We start from the raw sequence: 16,619 nt of genomic DNA, 5'->3' as shown, positions 1-16,619 counted from the left end.
TACAGGCATGAGCCACCAGCGCCTGGCTCAAAAAGCCTTTTACTGTAAAAGTAAAGGTAAGCCAAGAACGAAGAGACAAACAGTACATGGTCTCCCTGATAAGTGGATGCTAAATCCAAAATGTTAGGTGATATGACAAAACTAACAGGACTTAAGAAACAGAACTCCCACTCATCTGGTTGAACCACTACCAAATATCCCCATGCTGCTGATCACATATATGGTATATAACATGGGAGCACTGTTATATATTACAGACTGTGATAGACAATTTGCTCCAGGAAAGTTAGAATGAATTTGTGACTTTAAATGAGCATCATTATTCCACAATACTGTGAATTTCCGGAAATTAAGTAATCACTTAATCACAATCAAAAAAAAAAAGAACCTTGGGGAAGGGGGAAGGGAGGGAGGGGATGGTAGGGGGAAAACAATGGAGGGGGTAACAATGTTCAAGAGGAAGTGTACTCATTACCTCACTCATGTAACTGTAACCCTCTGTATAGTATCTTTACAATAAAAAAATTTAAAAAAAAAAGCCTTTTACTGTAAAAATAGCTACAGTTCTAGAGCTTACAGTTTTTTACGAGTGAACCTAATTGGTGGCTGAATTAAAACCTAATGAAGTTTTATGGTGATTAGAGTTTTTAAATTGCAAATTTATCTGATAAATTGTAAATTTTTTGTTTTGTTTTGGGTCTGGTCGTGGGGCCTGAACTCTGGGCCTGGGTGCTGTCCCTCAGCTCTACAGCTCAAGGCTAGCTCTCTACCACTTGAGCCATAGCGCCACTTCCCGTTTTTTCTTTTTGCTTATGTGATGCTGGGGAATCGAACCCAGGGCCTCAGGCATGCAAGGCAAGTGCTCTATCACTGAGCCACTTTCCCAGCCCTAAATTGTAAATTTTTAACATAATTGTCAGTTGGAGTGTTTTGATCCCTTTATATAGTTAATGATAGTACATCCAAATTTAGGAAAGAAACTAGCATTTATTTCTGACCTTTATCTCTCTTGGTCTTTGACAAAATGGGTGTCAGCTTTCTGTATATGACTACACTGACAGACACTACATACCATATCCTCCAAACCCCTTCCTCTTACCTATACTTTTACTACTTAAAACAATTTCAGGTTTCATTGTTCTATTTTCACACGTGGAAATGTTAAAAGTTAATCTCATAATTATATCAGCTGGACACAGGTGCCTCACATCTATAATCCTAGCTGTTCAGGAAGCTGAGGTCTGTACAAAGGCTACCTGGGTAGGAATGTCTTGTCTATAAGAACACTAACCACCCCAAGAAAGCTGGATGTGGCATTATGCCTTTGAACACAGATCATCTTAGGTACCATCTGTCTGTATTTCAGTAGTCTTGCATGTTAACATGTCTGTAGTCTTAGCATTAAAGTATTACAATACCATAGGTCATTAGTATTTTGTTAAAGTAACTTTGATAAGGTTGTTGAAGATTTCAATGATTAAGTGGGAAAGTAAAAGCCACAAGACCACAAAAAGATGCTTTGTCCACTTCTGTAATTAAACTTAAATGGCAGTGATGGAGACTTACCAATTTTTATGCAGTTATATATATATTAAAGTGTAGCTTACTTTTTTTTTTTTTTTTTGCCAGTCCCAGGGCTTGAACTTTGGGCCTGGACACCATCCTTGAGCTTTCAGCTTTATTGCACAAGGCTACCACTTGAGCCACAGTGTCATTTGCACCTTTTTCTGTTTTTGTGGTACTGAGGAATACCCAGGGCTTCACTCATGATGAACAAGCCACATTCCTGGCGTAGTGTAGTTTCTCTTAAAGGGCACTGTTCCTCAGCCTCTTCATTCAAGGCTGATGCCCTACTATTACCTCCTATATTTTAGTGGTTAATTTGTAGATAAAAGTCTAGTCTACTTAGCTGATCACTAGTTGTTCATGCCTGTAATTGTAGCTACTCAGGAAGCTAAGATCTTGTCTCTAACCACTAAAACAGAAGTGACACTGTGACTCAATGTAGTAGAGCACTAGTCTTCAGTAAAAAAAGATCAGGGATAGCACCCAGGTCCTGAATTCAAACCCAACAACTGACAAAATAAAACATGTCTAGTGGACTTGACTGCCTGGTTGGCTTTGAATTGCAATATTTCTATACATTAACAACATCCTGTAAGTCTCACTTCTGTTTTCTTTTTAATAGACTGATTTCCTTCTGGTAGTACTGCGTGATGTAGTTCTGGCTTATCCTGAAGTTCGAATTGTTCTTATGTCTGCTACTATCGATACTACCATGTTTTGTGAATATTTCTTCAATTGTCCCATCATTGAAGTTTATGGGCGGACTTACCCGGTTCAAGGTACATTGGAGGGGATGGGGTTAAAAGGTGAATATACTGTTCAGTAGGATTTGGATTGTCGTAATGCCAGGGATTAAAAAAATTTTTTTTTGTTGGTCATGGGCCTTGAACTCTGGGCCCACTTGTGCCACAGTGCCACTTCCAGTTTTCTGGTGATTTTTTGAAGATAGGAATCTCACAGACATTCCTGGGTAGAGCGCTAGTCTTGAGCTGAAGAGCTGAGGGACAGCGCCCAGGCCCAGAGTTCAGGCCCCACGACCGGACCCAAAAAAAACAAAGAGTTCTTAAACTCTGCTGCAGTGTTAAAGTTGATAATTCATACTTACCTGAATTATCATTGGCAGAATATTTTCTGGAAGACTGCATTCAGATGACCCAATTTATTCCTCCACCAAAGGATAAGAAAAAGAAGGACAAAGAAGATGATGGTGGTGAGGATGATGATGTAAGTACATTCTGTGAGGAATTTTTTTTGTGGGCATTTGTTGGAGAAAAGACAAAATAAGCATTACAGCAAGCTTAAAATTTGCCTGTACTTGCTATCTGCATAATTTGCATATTTCATTGGGGTTGGTCATTATCTCTTTGGCCATGAATTAAATCATCTGTAATAAAAGTCCAAAGAACATGACATTTGAAGGTTATTAGGGTTAAAGGTAATTCATACCAAGTTATTTCACTGCAGAAAGTGTTTTCTTTTATGTCACAGCATAGGGAAGCTTGTAGAAAAGGAGACTCTTTGTCTAACCAATCAAGTTGCTTAGATGATTCTCATATTAATATTTTGGTAGCAGCAGTTAGAATCCTAATTTTTTGGGGGGGGGGGTCCGGTCAGGGGGCCTGAACTCTGGGCCTGGGCACTGTCCCTCAGCTCTTAAGCTCAAGGCTAGCATTCTACCACTTGAGCCACAGCGCCACTTCCGGCTTTTTTCTTTTTGCTTATGTGGTGCTGAGGAATCGAACCCAGGGCCTCATGCATGCAATGCAAGCGCTCTACCACTGAGCCACCTTCCCAGCCCTAGAATCCTAATTTAAATAAACAGTACAGTGATGCCCAGTAGAGAGTATTAAATAAGTTACGAGGATTTCAGGGAAAGAAACAGTGTTGGGAGTTCCTGGGTTTATCATGTGGTGTTGTGCTTGCTAGGCAGGCTGTATGATAGCCAGTAATAGAGGTAGAAGTAATGTGAGACACTCCATCCCTTCAGTCAAAAGATCTAATAAGCAGGGGAAATAGGACCGACTTTAACAATTTATTTTTTCTACATATTTAAGACCAAGAGTTAATTGTCATTAGAAACACAAGTTTTCAGAAGTAGTCTTTCAGAATAAAATACTAAAATTTAAAATTTTTTGGATCATCAGTGGCTTACACTTGTAATCCTATTTTTTTGCTCATGGGGCTTAAACTCTGGGCCTGGGTGCTTACTGTCTCTCAGCTCAAGGCCAGCACTCTACCACTAGAGCCACAGCACTCTAGAAAACTTCCAGTTTTCTGGTAGCTAATGGGAGATAAGCGTTTAATGGACTTTCCTGCCCAGACTGGCTGTGAACTGCAGTCCTCAGATCTCAGCCTCCTGAGTAGCAGTATTACAAGTGTGAGCCACCAGTGCCTGCTTAAGACTGGTTCTTATTTTGCTGGGACTTGAGCTCAGGGCCTGCACTCTCCTTGGCTTATGCTAAAGGCTAGTCCTCTGCCACTTTAGTCAGTCTCTATATCCAGCTTTTTTGGGGGGCTATGAGGGGTCCTGTGGCTTGAACTTAGGGCCTGGGCTCAGTCCTTGAGCCTCTGTACTCAAGGCTAGTGCTCTGCCCCTTGAGCCACACGGGCTTTTTCTGAGTGGTTTATTGGAGGTAAGAGTCTCACAGACTTTCCTTCTTGGGCTGGCTTTGATTCTCAGATCTTAGCCTCCTTAGTAAAGGTAGGATTACAGGTGTCACCTACTGGCACCAGGCCCTTGAAACTCCATTTGTCACAGGAAAAAACCAGAAGTGGCACTGTGGCTCAAATGGTAGATTGCTAGATCCATCAAAAAAAAATTGTAGTATGTGAGAATTAGTCAACAAGAACCTTTTGAGATTGAGACAATATAAAATATGCTATTTTGGTTTTGCAGGCAAATTGCAACCTGATATGTGGGGATGAATATGGTCCAGAAACAAAGATGAGCATGTCGCAGCTGAATGAAAAAGAAACTCCATTTGAGCTCATTGAAGCTCTACTTAAATACATAGAAACTCTTAATGTACCCGGAGCTGTGTTGGTTTTTTTGCCTGGCTGGAATTTGATATATACCATGCAGAAGCATTTGGAAATGAACCCACATTTTGGTAGGAGATTTTTTTTCTTTTTCAGTCCTTATATTTGGAAGTAGAAATGTGGATATAAATTTGATCTTTTTAAATAGAAATATGTGTGATTACTTTTAAACCAGCTCCTGTTCTTACCTCTTACTCTTTCTGTATTGCTTACAGGAAGCCACAGGTATCAGATTCTACCTCTACATTCTCAGATTCCCCGAGAAGAACAACGGAAAGTATTTGATCCAGTACCAGTTGGAGTAACCAAGGTAAGTGCTAACGATTATACTGATGGGTGTTAGAAGTAGGTTATACATACATACATACATACATACAGTGTTAGAAGCTTTCAAAGAGGCGGGCGCTGGTGGCTCACGCCTGTAATCCTAGCTACTCAGGAGGCTGAGATCTGAGAATCACAGTTCAAAGCCAGCCCAGTCAGGAGAACCCCTGAGACTTATCTCCAACAAACCACTAGAAAACCGGAAGTGGCGATGTGGCTCTAGCGGGAGAGTGCTCACCTTGAGCTTAAGAGCGCAAGGACAGTGTTCCCAAGCCCAGAGTTCAAGCCCCATAACTGACCCCCCAAAAAAAAAACTTTCAAAGAGTCATCAATTTTTAAGCATCAAAGTGAAGGAGGATAAAAGTCTTTCTTAAACTTAGTATGTTCTTCATTATCTCCCTCAGGGGCAAGTAATTCAATCATTTTCCTAACTGTATTTTTTCTTTCAGGTTATTTTGTCTACAAATATTGCTGAAACAAGTATCACCATAAATGATGTTGTTTATGTCATTGACTCTTGCAAGTAAGTCCCGAAAGAGATCTCTTTGCCTATTTATGTGTTAGGAATTGAGAGTCCATAAACAACTTAATTTCTCTTTAAGAGGCTTACTTCTAGACTTTCTACCTTCAGAATTAGACTAGCTATGGGCAGTAATTAAGAGTTAATTCTTACTCATATTCACTAATCAAGTTACAGAAGAAAGAAACCAAGTTTAACATTGTACTTTCTGGTTCCTTTTTAGTGTTTATATCAGCAGATATTTTTCTCTATTGTTTACAATGTTCACAGCAATACTAAGAAAGATGGTATTGCAGGCTGTGTCTGTAATACTAGCTAGGTAAGAGTTAAGACCACACTCAAGTATAAACAAAGCACCCTGTCCACAGAATAAAGCAAAAAGACTTTTCAAGTCTCAATTGCCCAGCATACATAAGACAAACTTGATATCAGTGAAAAAAGACACATATTTAATAGGCAGGCCAACATGATGTAATTTCAGCTTCAGGCTGAGTTAGGATCATAAGCTCCAGGCCAGCCCAGGTATATATGAGTTAAGAGGCCAGTTTTCACGTTTGCTATGTACCTTGAAAATAGATTTGGTAAATGAATGTATGTAAAATGTAGTAAGGCTAGTGCAGTTAGAGAATGATTTCACCTGGTTAACTTGTACACCAAGGTGGTTTTTTTTGTTTTTCTCTTTTATGGCTAGTGCTCTAGCACTGAAGCCCAAGGGCCACTTTAACTTTTTCGTTAAGAGTCTCACAGACTTTACTGCCTTCTGCCTGGGCTGCCTTTGAACTACAGTCCTCAGATTTCAATGGTCCTGAATAGCTAGGATTATAGGTGTGGTCTACCAGCACATTGCTACCCCATGGTGTGTTTGATTGTTTGGTTGTTTGACTTGGAGACTGCTCCTCAGCTTAAGGTTAGCACTCTACCACTGGAGCCACAGAGGGCTTTTTGTGCTTATGTGGTGCTGAGGAATTGAACCCTAGGGCCTTATGCATGCAGCGCAAGCATTCTGTTACCTTCCCAGTCCTACTCCATTGTTTCATTGAAGTCCCTTGGTCTATGCTGGTGGAAAATTCCTTATAGGATAATGAATAACTGCTTTAATTTAGAAGGCCTATTTAAAATATGGGTTCAAACAGATAATGATGGTACCATTGATGTATATAGCACGAAATGTGCAACATACTGTGTAGTTTCATACATAATCTTACATCATAGAAATAGTAACATTAACTTTTGGGTTGGATGTGGTTTGAATAATTATCACTAAATTTAAGTTTAACTCTTTCCATATTTATAAGACGATGGATATACTGATTTTTCATTGTTAGATGAAGTGGCGATATAGTAACCTTGCCAAAGCAGTTAGCTAGTATATAGCACATATTTTAGATTGCCTTTTAATAGAGCTAGAAGAGTAGAATCTGGTTGCTGCTTATTCTTGTGCTGTTCATAAATGGTCTCTTGGTGATTATATATTAGTTGTTAATAGCATTTATTGAGTATTTGGTTTACAATTAACTATGTTTTGCTATTTAGGCAGAAAGTGAAACTGTTTACTGCTCATAACAACATGACCAACTATGCTACAGTATGGGCATCTAAAACAAACCTTGAACAGAGGAAAGGTAGAGCTGGTCGTGTACGTCCTGGGTTTTGCTTTCATCTTTGTAGTCGAGCTCGTTTTGAGAGGTAACCAAGTTCTTATTTAAAAAAAAACTTTTAAATATCCTGTCTGCATGCAGATTTTCTTGTCCCCGTGTTCCTTTATTGTTATGAACTCTGCATGAGTGTCTGCAGCTCAGCTCAATATGTTGGGGAAAATTTATCTTAAGTAATCTATCCTAGGAATGTAAAGAGGTCAGAAATTGTGTTACTTGGTGAAAGTATAAATGAGCATTTTGTGTCCACATAGCTTCTAAACTTTGAAATTACTGATTTTATAATGTTACATGTGTCTTTGGGTACTTTGTAAAATTTGAAAGCAAAAAAAAAATTTAATCAAGTCAGGGGAGTATGAATTCCAGTGATTTGTTTTTGCCCAGTCCTGGGCTAGAACTAAGGACTTGGGCACTGTTCTGAGCTTCATTTGCTCAAGGATAGCACTCTAGCACTTGAGTCACAGCACTACTTCAAGCTTTGCCTGTTTATATATGGTACTGAGGAATCAAATCCAGAAGCAAGCAAGCACTCTATTTCTAAGTCACATTCCCAGTCCATAATGACAAGTTTTTAAAAAAAAATTTTTTTTTTTTGTGGCTTGAAATTAGGATCTAGGCACTGTCCCTGAGCTTTCATTTTGCTCAAGGCTGGTGGTCTACCTTAAACCTAAGTTGGAATCTCATAGATGTTCCTGTGGCTTTGAACTGTGATCTTCATATCTCAGGTATGAGCCACTGGTTTCCTGGATTGTTAATGACCTTTTTTTAAGGTTCAAAAAAAACCTCATTAATTAAAGGCTTAGTGTTTCCCTTCTACACCTGAGGTGTATAGATAGGGACATGTTCACTAGATTTATAATGGCTAAATGATTTGTAAGATTTTCCCAATGGCACTGAACTTGTATGGAATAAGAAGTTAGACAACATGTAAAAGTTTATTTAGCCCCATTTTTAATCCTGGCACCGATGGCTCACGCCTGTAATCTTAGCTACTCAGGAGGCTGAGATCTGAGGATTGGGGTTCAAAGCCAGCCCGGGCAGGAAAGTCCATGAGACTCTTACCTCCAATAAACCACCAGGAAACCGGAAGTGGTGCTGTGACTCAAGAGTACTGGCCTTGAGCTGAAGAGCACAGGGACAGGGCCCAAGCCCAGAGTTCAAGCCCCACGACCCCCCCCCCCCCAAAAAAAAAATAAAAGCCCATGAATAGGATCACTTTTCCTCTTGTCACTTTTCAGTTGTAAGGCCATTATGTTTATTTTAAGGAAAGCAACTGTAACTGACTCTTATTTTGCTATGCTGATGGGTGTGTACACAGAGACAATGGTTACATTTTTCTCTTAGACTTGAAACCCACATGACACCAGAGATGTTTCGCACACCATTGCATGAAATTGCTTTGAGCATAAAACTACTGCGTCTCGGAGGAATTGGTCAATTCCTAGCCAAGGCAATTGAACCCCCACCTTTGGATGCAGTGATTGAAGCAGAGCATACTCTCAGAGGTATGTGTGAATGTAGATTTGCTTAACCAAATTAGATGTCAATTAAACAGTATGTTCTTGAATATGGACTCAACTCTGGTAACAAGACCTTAGTACTTTATGTACATAATTATTACATGTGTGTAATTAGTGTATCCTAATTATTATGAGATGGATTGGTAAAATGTTTTAAGACAAGGCAGGATGTCATATCTTAACTAATACCAGAAGGTAAACTACTCATGAGACTTGTAATGTTTTAGGTAATCTCTTAAACTTACATGCTTTTATTCTGTTACTGGGATTATAGTTTTCCTGGGCTATATCAGATTAACCCTACAGGGCTGAATTACTAGTGCCGCTTTCATATTTTAATGCTTCTGTAATTGTTTTTAACTTTTGGGTGAGAATTTTTTTATCAAAACGTTTTTTATTGTAAATATACTGAACAGAAGGGTTACATTTACATGAGCAAGGTCATGAGTACATTTCTTGTCAAACATTGTTGCCTCCTCCTTTGTTTTTCCCCTACCATCTCTTCCCTCTCACCTCCACAGCTACACTCCTCCCCCCCGGCCCCCCTTTGGTTGAGAATTTTTTGGTCCTGACTCTTCATTAACATGTGATGACATCTTAATTGTACTCTATTGAAGCCTTCATGTACAAAGTAATGTCAGTCTGCTAAAAGGCCTTGATTATAGTTGTTACAAAGAAAAATGTCTTTCCACAGAACTTGATGCATTAGATGCCAATGATGAATTAACCCCTCTGGGACGAATCCTTGCTAAACTCCCCATTGAGCCTCGTTTTGGCAAAATGATGATAATGGGATGTATTTTCTAGTAAGTGCTTTGTTTAATTTGTTGAATAATGCTACAGCTTTAGATTCTTAACCTGTCTGTAATAGCTAAAGAAAACTAAATATTTGGTAGAAGTAAAAACTGAACAGTTAGAGTAAACAGGCCAATATTTGGGATAAGCTCTGATTTCTCCAAAGAGAATAAAGTATGCTACTTTCCAAAGTTGTATTTAATTGCTTTTGAAATATTAGCATTAGGAAAAGGGATTTAATTAGGTTGATGAGGTGGTGTGTTCCTGTTGTCCTATGCTTTGGGAGTCAGAGGCAGGAACATTGTGAGTTGGAGATTAGCTGGTGCTATAAAAAGCAAGATCCACTCTACAAACAGGGGGGACCTATTTTTCAGAAAGTTCAAAGATTAAGAAACTTAAATTAGAGAAAGCTAAAATATGGAACAAAACATTTTAAGTAAGCAATCAATTTTTTTCCCTTTGTGATTCTGATGAAAGCAGGTGTGAACTTGTACGGTTTTTCCGCAAGTCAATATATTTAGGCTATAATGATACTTAAAGCAAGGATATACTACATATATCTAATCTACTGGGAACATGAATATAATTAGTGTTTAACTGTTGTTTCAGTGTGGGAGATGCTGTCTGTACCATTTCTGCTGCTACCTGCTTTCCAGAACCTTTCATAAATGAAGGAAAGCGACTGGGCTATGTCCACAGGAACTTTGCTGGAAACCGATTTTCTGATCATGTGGCTCTTTTATCAGTGTTCCAAGCCTGGGATGATGCTAGGTATGACGTAATGAAAAGGATTTGGTGTAGTTGTTCCATGAACTGTCTTTAGGTTCTAAGTGAGTGTTTCATAATTTTGTTATTATAGAATGGGTGGTGAGGAAGCAGAGATACGTTTTTGTGAACACAAAAGACTTAATATGGCTACACTAAGAATGACTTGGGAGGCGAAAGTTCAGCTGAAAGAAATTCTGATTAATTCTGGTTTTCCTGAAGGTAAGATCCCATGCCTTTTCCTGTGCTCCTACCTATTCTTAGTACCAGTTTTCCGCATTTATTTTATTGGCAGTCCTGGGGCTTGGACTCAGTGCCCGGGCAGGGTCCCAGAGCTGCTTTTGCTCAAGGCCAGCACTGTACCACTTGAGCCACAGTGCCATTTCTGGCTTTTTCTGTGAAACTGAGGAATTGAACCCAAGGATTCATGCGTGTAAGGCAAGCACTCTACCAGTAAGCCACATTCCCAGTGCTTTACTTTTATTTTCTTACTGTGGCAACTAAAATTTCTTCTTGAACTTTGTCTATATTGGGATAGCTCTCAGAAAATTGTAGCAAGTTGTTGGAAAAGGTGACTTAGGGAACTGTGATAGAAAGATTAAGCCGTTAACCAGGTTTTTTAATGATTTTTTTTTGACAGATTGTTTGTTGACTCAAGTGTTCACCAACACTGGACCAGATAATAATTTGGATGTTGTAATCTCTCTCCTGGCCTTTGGTGTATATCCCAATGTATGCTATCATAAGGAAAAGAGAAAGATTCTTACCACTGAAGGGCGTAATGCCCTTATCCACAAGTCATCAGTTAATTGTCCTTTCAGCAGCCAAGACATGAAGTACCCATCTCCCTTCTTTGTGTTTGGTGAAAAGGTAACACAACATTAACTCATTGCATAGGTATATGGTAGTCTTAGACAGTTGTGTCAACCATTTCCATTTGCCTGTTTTTCTTCCATTACAGATTCGAACCCGAGCCATCTCTGCTAAAGGCATGACCTTAGTCACCCCCTTGCAGTTGCTTCTCTTCGCCTCCAAAAAAGTCCAATCTGATGGGCAGATTGTCTTTATAGATGACTGGTAAGGATCTCAGTTATAAATTATGAACTAATTTTTAGAATGCACATGTGTTCAGATTAAAATCCAATAAGGAAAATGTGGTCCCAGGGTCCACTGGCTCAAAAGTACCTGTGATACTTTTAAAAATTATGATTAATAAGTTTTTTTATTGTGAAAATACTGTACAGAGGGGTTACAATTACATGAGGAAGGTAATGAGTACATTTCTTATCAAGCATTCTTGCCTCCTCCTTTGTTTCCCCTTACCGACTCCCCCTCCCCCCCCAACCTCTGATACTCTTACCTCCAGTTAACCACTGAAAAACTAGAGCTGTGGTTCAAGTGTTAAAGAGTGCTAATCTTGAGCACACAGAGGCTCAAGGAGAGTACCCAGGCCCAGAGCTGGCCCCATAACCAACAGAAAAAGCAGAAAGAAAAACATGGCAAAATTAGGTATCTCCAGTAAGTGCTTAGTTACATGTTTTGTTAGGGGACTGTAAGGCTATGAAGTTTTAACTTGGTAGAAATAAATGCATACAAACACAAGTTAGTAATGCTAGTAACTAGCATTTACTAGGAAGTTACTGAAGATTGCTGTTGCAATTTTTGAGGAGTAGGGAGATAAGCTATGTGGCTTGAACTCAGCCTGGGTGCTGTCCATCAGCTCTTCAGCTCAAGGCTAGGGCTCTACCACTTGAGTCACAGTGCCACTTACGGTTTTTGGAGTAGTTTATTGGAGGTAAGAGTCACATACTTTCTTGCCCAGACTAGTTTTGAATCACTATCCGCAGATCTCATCTTCCTCAGTGGCTAGGATTACTGGTGAGCCACCAGTGCCAGGCATTCTGTTTTTTAAATTTAATATTTTTATTTTACAAGTGTTATGTAAAAAGGGATTACAGTTATGTAAATGAGGAACTGGGTATATTTTGTCATTGTTTATGTGTTCAGTTATTGTTTATAACTTTTCGGTATGAACAGTTTCAGATATGAACATGTGTAGGACCATTCTAATCTTGAGTTAGTGCTTAATCAGTTAGATTTATTTCACTGCTTGTGTGGAATTGAGGAATAATTTTTATTTTTCTCCATTTTAGGATCAGACTGCAAATATCACATGAAGCTGCTGCATGTATCACTGCCCTCCGTGCAGCCATGGAAGCTCTGGTTGTTGAAGTATCCAAACAACCTAATATCATCAGCCAGTTGGACCCTGTAAATGAACATATGCTGAACATGATCCGCCAGATTTCTAGGCCCTCTGCCGCTGGTATAAACCTTATGATTGGTGGTGCACGGTGAGTAACTCAGTTGCCATTGAAAGTCAGAGGGTAGATGTTAATGTTTAGTTCAAGTTCCTATAGTCTGGAACATCACAGTGTTAACATGTGCCAGATGCCAGTGGCTCATGCCTGTAATCCTAGCTACTCAGGAGGCTGAGATGTGAGGATCAAGGTCCATGAGACTCTTACTTCCAATTAACCACCAGAAAACGGGTAATGGTGCTGTGCTTCAAGTGGTAAAGTGTGCAGCAAAGCCAGAAAGTGATATTGTGGCTCCAGTGGTAAGAGTGCCAGCCTTGAGCAAAAAAACTCATGGACCCTGAATTCAAGCCCCAAGACTCGGGGAAAATTAAAAATAAAGTACAGGTGTAGTCTATTGTGTGATAACATACCTCAAAAATGAAATAAGATTATCTTCCTACTGTGCTGGCATCTCTACAAAGAAAAAATGAGGGGTTGTTTCTTCCTCAAAAACACTAGTATTAGGGATGAGAACAGTACAACTATCTTAAAACAATGGCATTTCCTAATGTTTTGTTTGCCTCATCTTTGTTTTCTTTGAACTGGGCTTTGAACTTAGGGCCTTATACTTGCTGGGTAAGCGGTATACCTCTAAGCACTATATGCTTAAGTTGTTATTCAACTTGAGTGTCATACTTTGTGTTTATTCTAGTCTGGAACTGAGATCCTCTTACCTATGTATCCCATGTAGTTTGGATTGCAGGTGTGAAGAAACCATGCTTGGCCTGTTTGTTTTTAAGTAGGATCTTGATAAACTTACCCACATGAAGCAAGTATAATACTAATAGGGGTTTTTTTGCTCTCCTTAGATATGGAGATGGTCCACGTCCTCCCAAGATGGCCAGATATGATAATGGAAGTGGATATCGAAGGGGTTCTGGATATGGTGGTGGAGGCTATGGCGGTGGGGGATATGGTGGTGGAGGCTATGGCGGTGGGGGATATGGTAGTGGGGGCTATGGTGGTGGGGGCTTTGGTGGAGGTGGTGGGGGCTTTGGAGGAAGTGGAGGTGGCTTCGGTGGTGGAGGCTTTGGCGGTGGAGGCTTTGGCGGTGGAAGTGGTGGAGGATTTGGAGGTGGAAGTGGAGGGGGCTTTGGAGGAAACTATGGAGGTGGCGGAGGCTTTGGAGGAAATGATGGTGGCTTTGGAGGCAACGGAGGAGGTTTTGGAGGGAATGGCGGAGGTTTTGGAGGTGGTGGAGGTTTTGGCGGTAGAAACTATGGAGGTGGTGGAGGTTATGGTGGTGGCTCCAACTCTTACCGGGGAGGATATGGTGGAGGTGGAGGTGGTTTTAGAGGAGGCTCACAAGGGGGGTATAGAGGTGGCTTTGGTGGGGACTACAGAGGATCTGGTGGAGACTACAGAGGATCTGGAGGAGGAGGCTACAGAGGATCTGGAGGATTCCAGCGAGGCGGTGGCCGGGGCAACTATGGGGGAGGCTACTTCGGACAAGGGAGAGGAGGCGGTGGTTATTAAACTTCGTTATGTCAGTGCCTATGCATAGTTTTTTTTAAGCATGCTATATGTTTTCCCCAAGATGTTTATTTCCACCAAATCAGTAAACTCATTTCCCTTCTATTCTGTGGTTTATTGTAGTTTAAGGAAACCAAGCATATAGAGTTAGTGATTTTGTTTATATTATGTAAAATACAATGACCTATTATACAAGCACCATGCCAGTTTGTATTTTTTTTTCTTTTAAGGAGTAAAATTTTGCCTTTTAAATTAACTTGGTATTTTCTTGGCTTCATTTAATACAGTAAAAAATAAAGTGTCACAATAAATCCCAACTGTGTAGTTGACCATTAATCTCACACAACAATGTTTCTACAATGCTAGTTGTATTATATTTAAATGTCGGGACCAGTTGCGCTATTTCAAGGAACATATACCAAGTGACACTAGCCATTGTAACAGAGAATGACCATGATACTGAATTGCAGTTCTTATAGTCAACCTAAAGCTGAACATTTTGTCTTCTAAGATTTGTTTAAAGACCAAGGTCAGGATGTTCTTTTCTCTATCAGTTTGTTTTCTATTATGTGACATTTAGAAAGTGCATCAGTCTGGAGAACTCTGGGTCAAGGGTTAGAGTCTATTTTAGGCAGTCCAAGGGAAGCATAAAGTTTAGAATTTGGGATCAGGGAGGTATATTTCGTATTTGTCTAGAGTAAAATGTATTTCAAAAGATACTTGATTGTACAAGTTAGAATTTCTAGTGAACTTTCACAATTTCCCATGTTGAAAGCACAATGTAGAGAGTGCATTGACTTTAGATTAGACATTCTTGGGCTAACATCTGTTTTGGTGCTTGGAATTAAAGGCCTCAAGTTTCTGCTTGGCTTTTTTGCTTTTGTCTGGCACCCTACCATTTGAGCCATACCTCTAGTCTGCTGTTTTTGTTTTTGTTTTTGTTTTTTGTTTGTTTTGTTTTGGCTAGTTGCAGAAGATACAGTTGAGTGGACTCTTCCCAGGCGGACTTGAAACTGCAATCCTCCAGGTCTCAGCCTTTTGAGTAGCTAGGATTACAATCATGAGCCACTGATACCTGCTTGGATTTGCTTTCTGTAACTGGATGTTTGTGCACAAAATGTATTTGGTTTTAGTAGTGGTGTTTAACATCCTCATTCTTCACTGTTGTAGGGGCAGGGATTCTTATTTTTATCAAGTCCCTTATCCTAGCTTTAGATTCTTCTGCAACTGGTTGATAATTGTGAATAAAAAAATCCATATTCTCAAACTAGTGCTTCATTTCTGAATACCAAACTTGTTAAAAAAAAAAACAACTGCCTGCTGGACATAAATTTTTGCTAAGATATCCCACAATCACAAATAAAGTGTATTTTTCAAACTTTTGTGGGGTTTTTCCAAGTTTTTAACTTAAATCATGCATTTTCCCTGATGTGGTTTTATAAAAATAAAGCTGTGTCCATGTGTTGGTAACCATGGACAGTGTCAGGGCTGTTACCTTTGTTGCATTTTGGGTATGTGCCTGTTCTGAGGCTTGAACTCAGCCTGGGTGGGTCCCTATATTTTTGTGCTCAAGGCCAGGGCTCTACCACAAGCCATAGCTAATTTCTGGCATTTTAGTGGTTAGTTGAAGGTATCTAGAGTCTGACAGACTTTCTGGAACAGGCTGGCTTCCTCAGATCCATTATCTTTGGATCTAAACCTGCGTAGCTAGGATTACATATAGACAGAACACTGGCACCTGGCTGCAGTTTTAAGCTTTAGAATTAGTGGCATGATAGGACCCAATTGCCACTGGTTACTTAATGAGAGGCTAAGAGAAGTCTGCCAGTTTCTAAAAAGCCATATTCCAAGAAGTGAGGACACTGCAGTGTACAAGATCTTCCCAAGGTTTGCCTTCTAAGTAAATTCCCCTTAAGTAAAAAACCACCTAGAAGAGTAGGCTGACCTAATTTTCCTTTAGTAGAAAAAGGTTTCTGAAGTTCATCTGAGTTACTGTCTAAAAGTTTTAAGGGCTGTGAAGGTGGCTCAGTGGTAGGTTGCTTGCCTTGCACACACAAGCCCCTAGGTTTGATTCCTCAGCACCACATAAGTAGAAAAAGTTGGAAGTGGCCCTATGGCTCAAGTGGTAGAGCGCTAGCCTTGAGCTGAAGAGTTCAGGCCCTATGGACCACCCCCCCCCAAAAAAAGTTTTCATACTTGTATGCTTTTTATATTTCTGGATTTACATTTACATGAAAGGGATTTGTGGACTGGGAAAAGTTAAGATTGCCTGAGTGGGGTACTTGACATTTGTTGGTGTTTTTGTAATGAATTATTTGTCCATTATGCAAAGGCAAAAATAAGCCAGGTGCATGTAAGTCTAGAATCTACTCCTGAGGTCTGAAGACGACTCTGCGATCCAGCCCTGTCAGGAAAGAGGATTCTTCATTCTCAAGCAAAAGGCCAGAGGAGGGGTTGTGGATCACATGGTAGCATGCCAGTTTGGAGTTGAAGCACCTGTAGAGGCACATTTAAAAAGGCTAAAATAAGACTTAAGGTTCATCCCATTTTAAACTACCCTTTATACTATATATCTCTTGTATTTGGTACCTGATGTCCTGAG

At 39.9% G+C, this 16,619-nt stretch overlaps 1 protein-coding gene across 1 annotated transcript in view; it reads left to right on the top strand.

The window, feature by feature from the left end:
- Nucleotides 1–14,334, top strand: part of Dhx9 (DExH-box helicase 9) — a 35,539-nt gene extending 21,205 nt beyond the window's left edge. Inside the window, exons 15-28 of the mRNA XM_070034303.1 lie at nt 2,189–2,345; nt 2,690–2,790; nt 4,463–4,676; nt 4,821–4,915; nt 5,379–5,452; nt 6,983–7,135; nt 8,449–8,609; nt 9,319–9,430; nt 10,029–10,190; nt 10,279–10,406; nt 10,825–11,054; nt 11,146–11,261; nt 12,338–12,538; nt 13,354–14,334. Coding sequence (XP_069890404.1) covers nt 2,189–2,345; nt 2,690–2,790; nt 4,463–4,676; nt 4,821–4,915; nt 5,379–5,452; nt 6,983–7,135; nt 8,449–8,609; nt 9,319–9,430; nt 10,029–10,190; nt 10,279–10,406; nt 10,825–11,054; nt 11,146–11,261; nt 12,338–12,538; nt 13,354–14,020 — 2,571 coding nt within the window. The 3' untranslated portion in view covers nt 14,021–14,334. The remainder of the gene's footprint in view (nt 1–2,188; nt 2,346–2,689; nt 2,791–4,462; nt 4,677–4,820; nt 4,916–5,378; nt 5,453–6,982; nt 7,136–8,448; nt 8,610–9,318; nt 9,431–10,028; nt 10,191–10,278; nt 10,407–10,824; nt 11,055–11,145; nt 11,262–12,337; nt 12,539–13,353) is intronic.
- The last annotated feature ends 2,285 nt before the right edge of the window (nt 14,335–16,619 follow it).

Source organism: Dipodomys merriami, unplaced genomic scaffold, assembly GCF_024711535.1.
Source record: "Dipodomys merriami isolate MVZ:Mamm:240054 unplaced genomic scaffold, mDipMer1.0.p SCAF_24, whole genome shotgun sequence".
Lineage (NCBI taxonomy): Eukaryota > Metazoa > Chordata > Mammalia > Rodentia > Heteromyidae > Dipodomys > Dipodomys merriami.
Note: the sequence above shows the minus strand (reverse complement) of the source record. Positions and strands in the feature narration are given on the sequence as shown.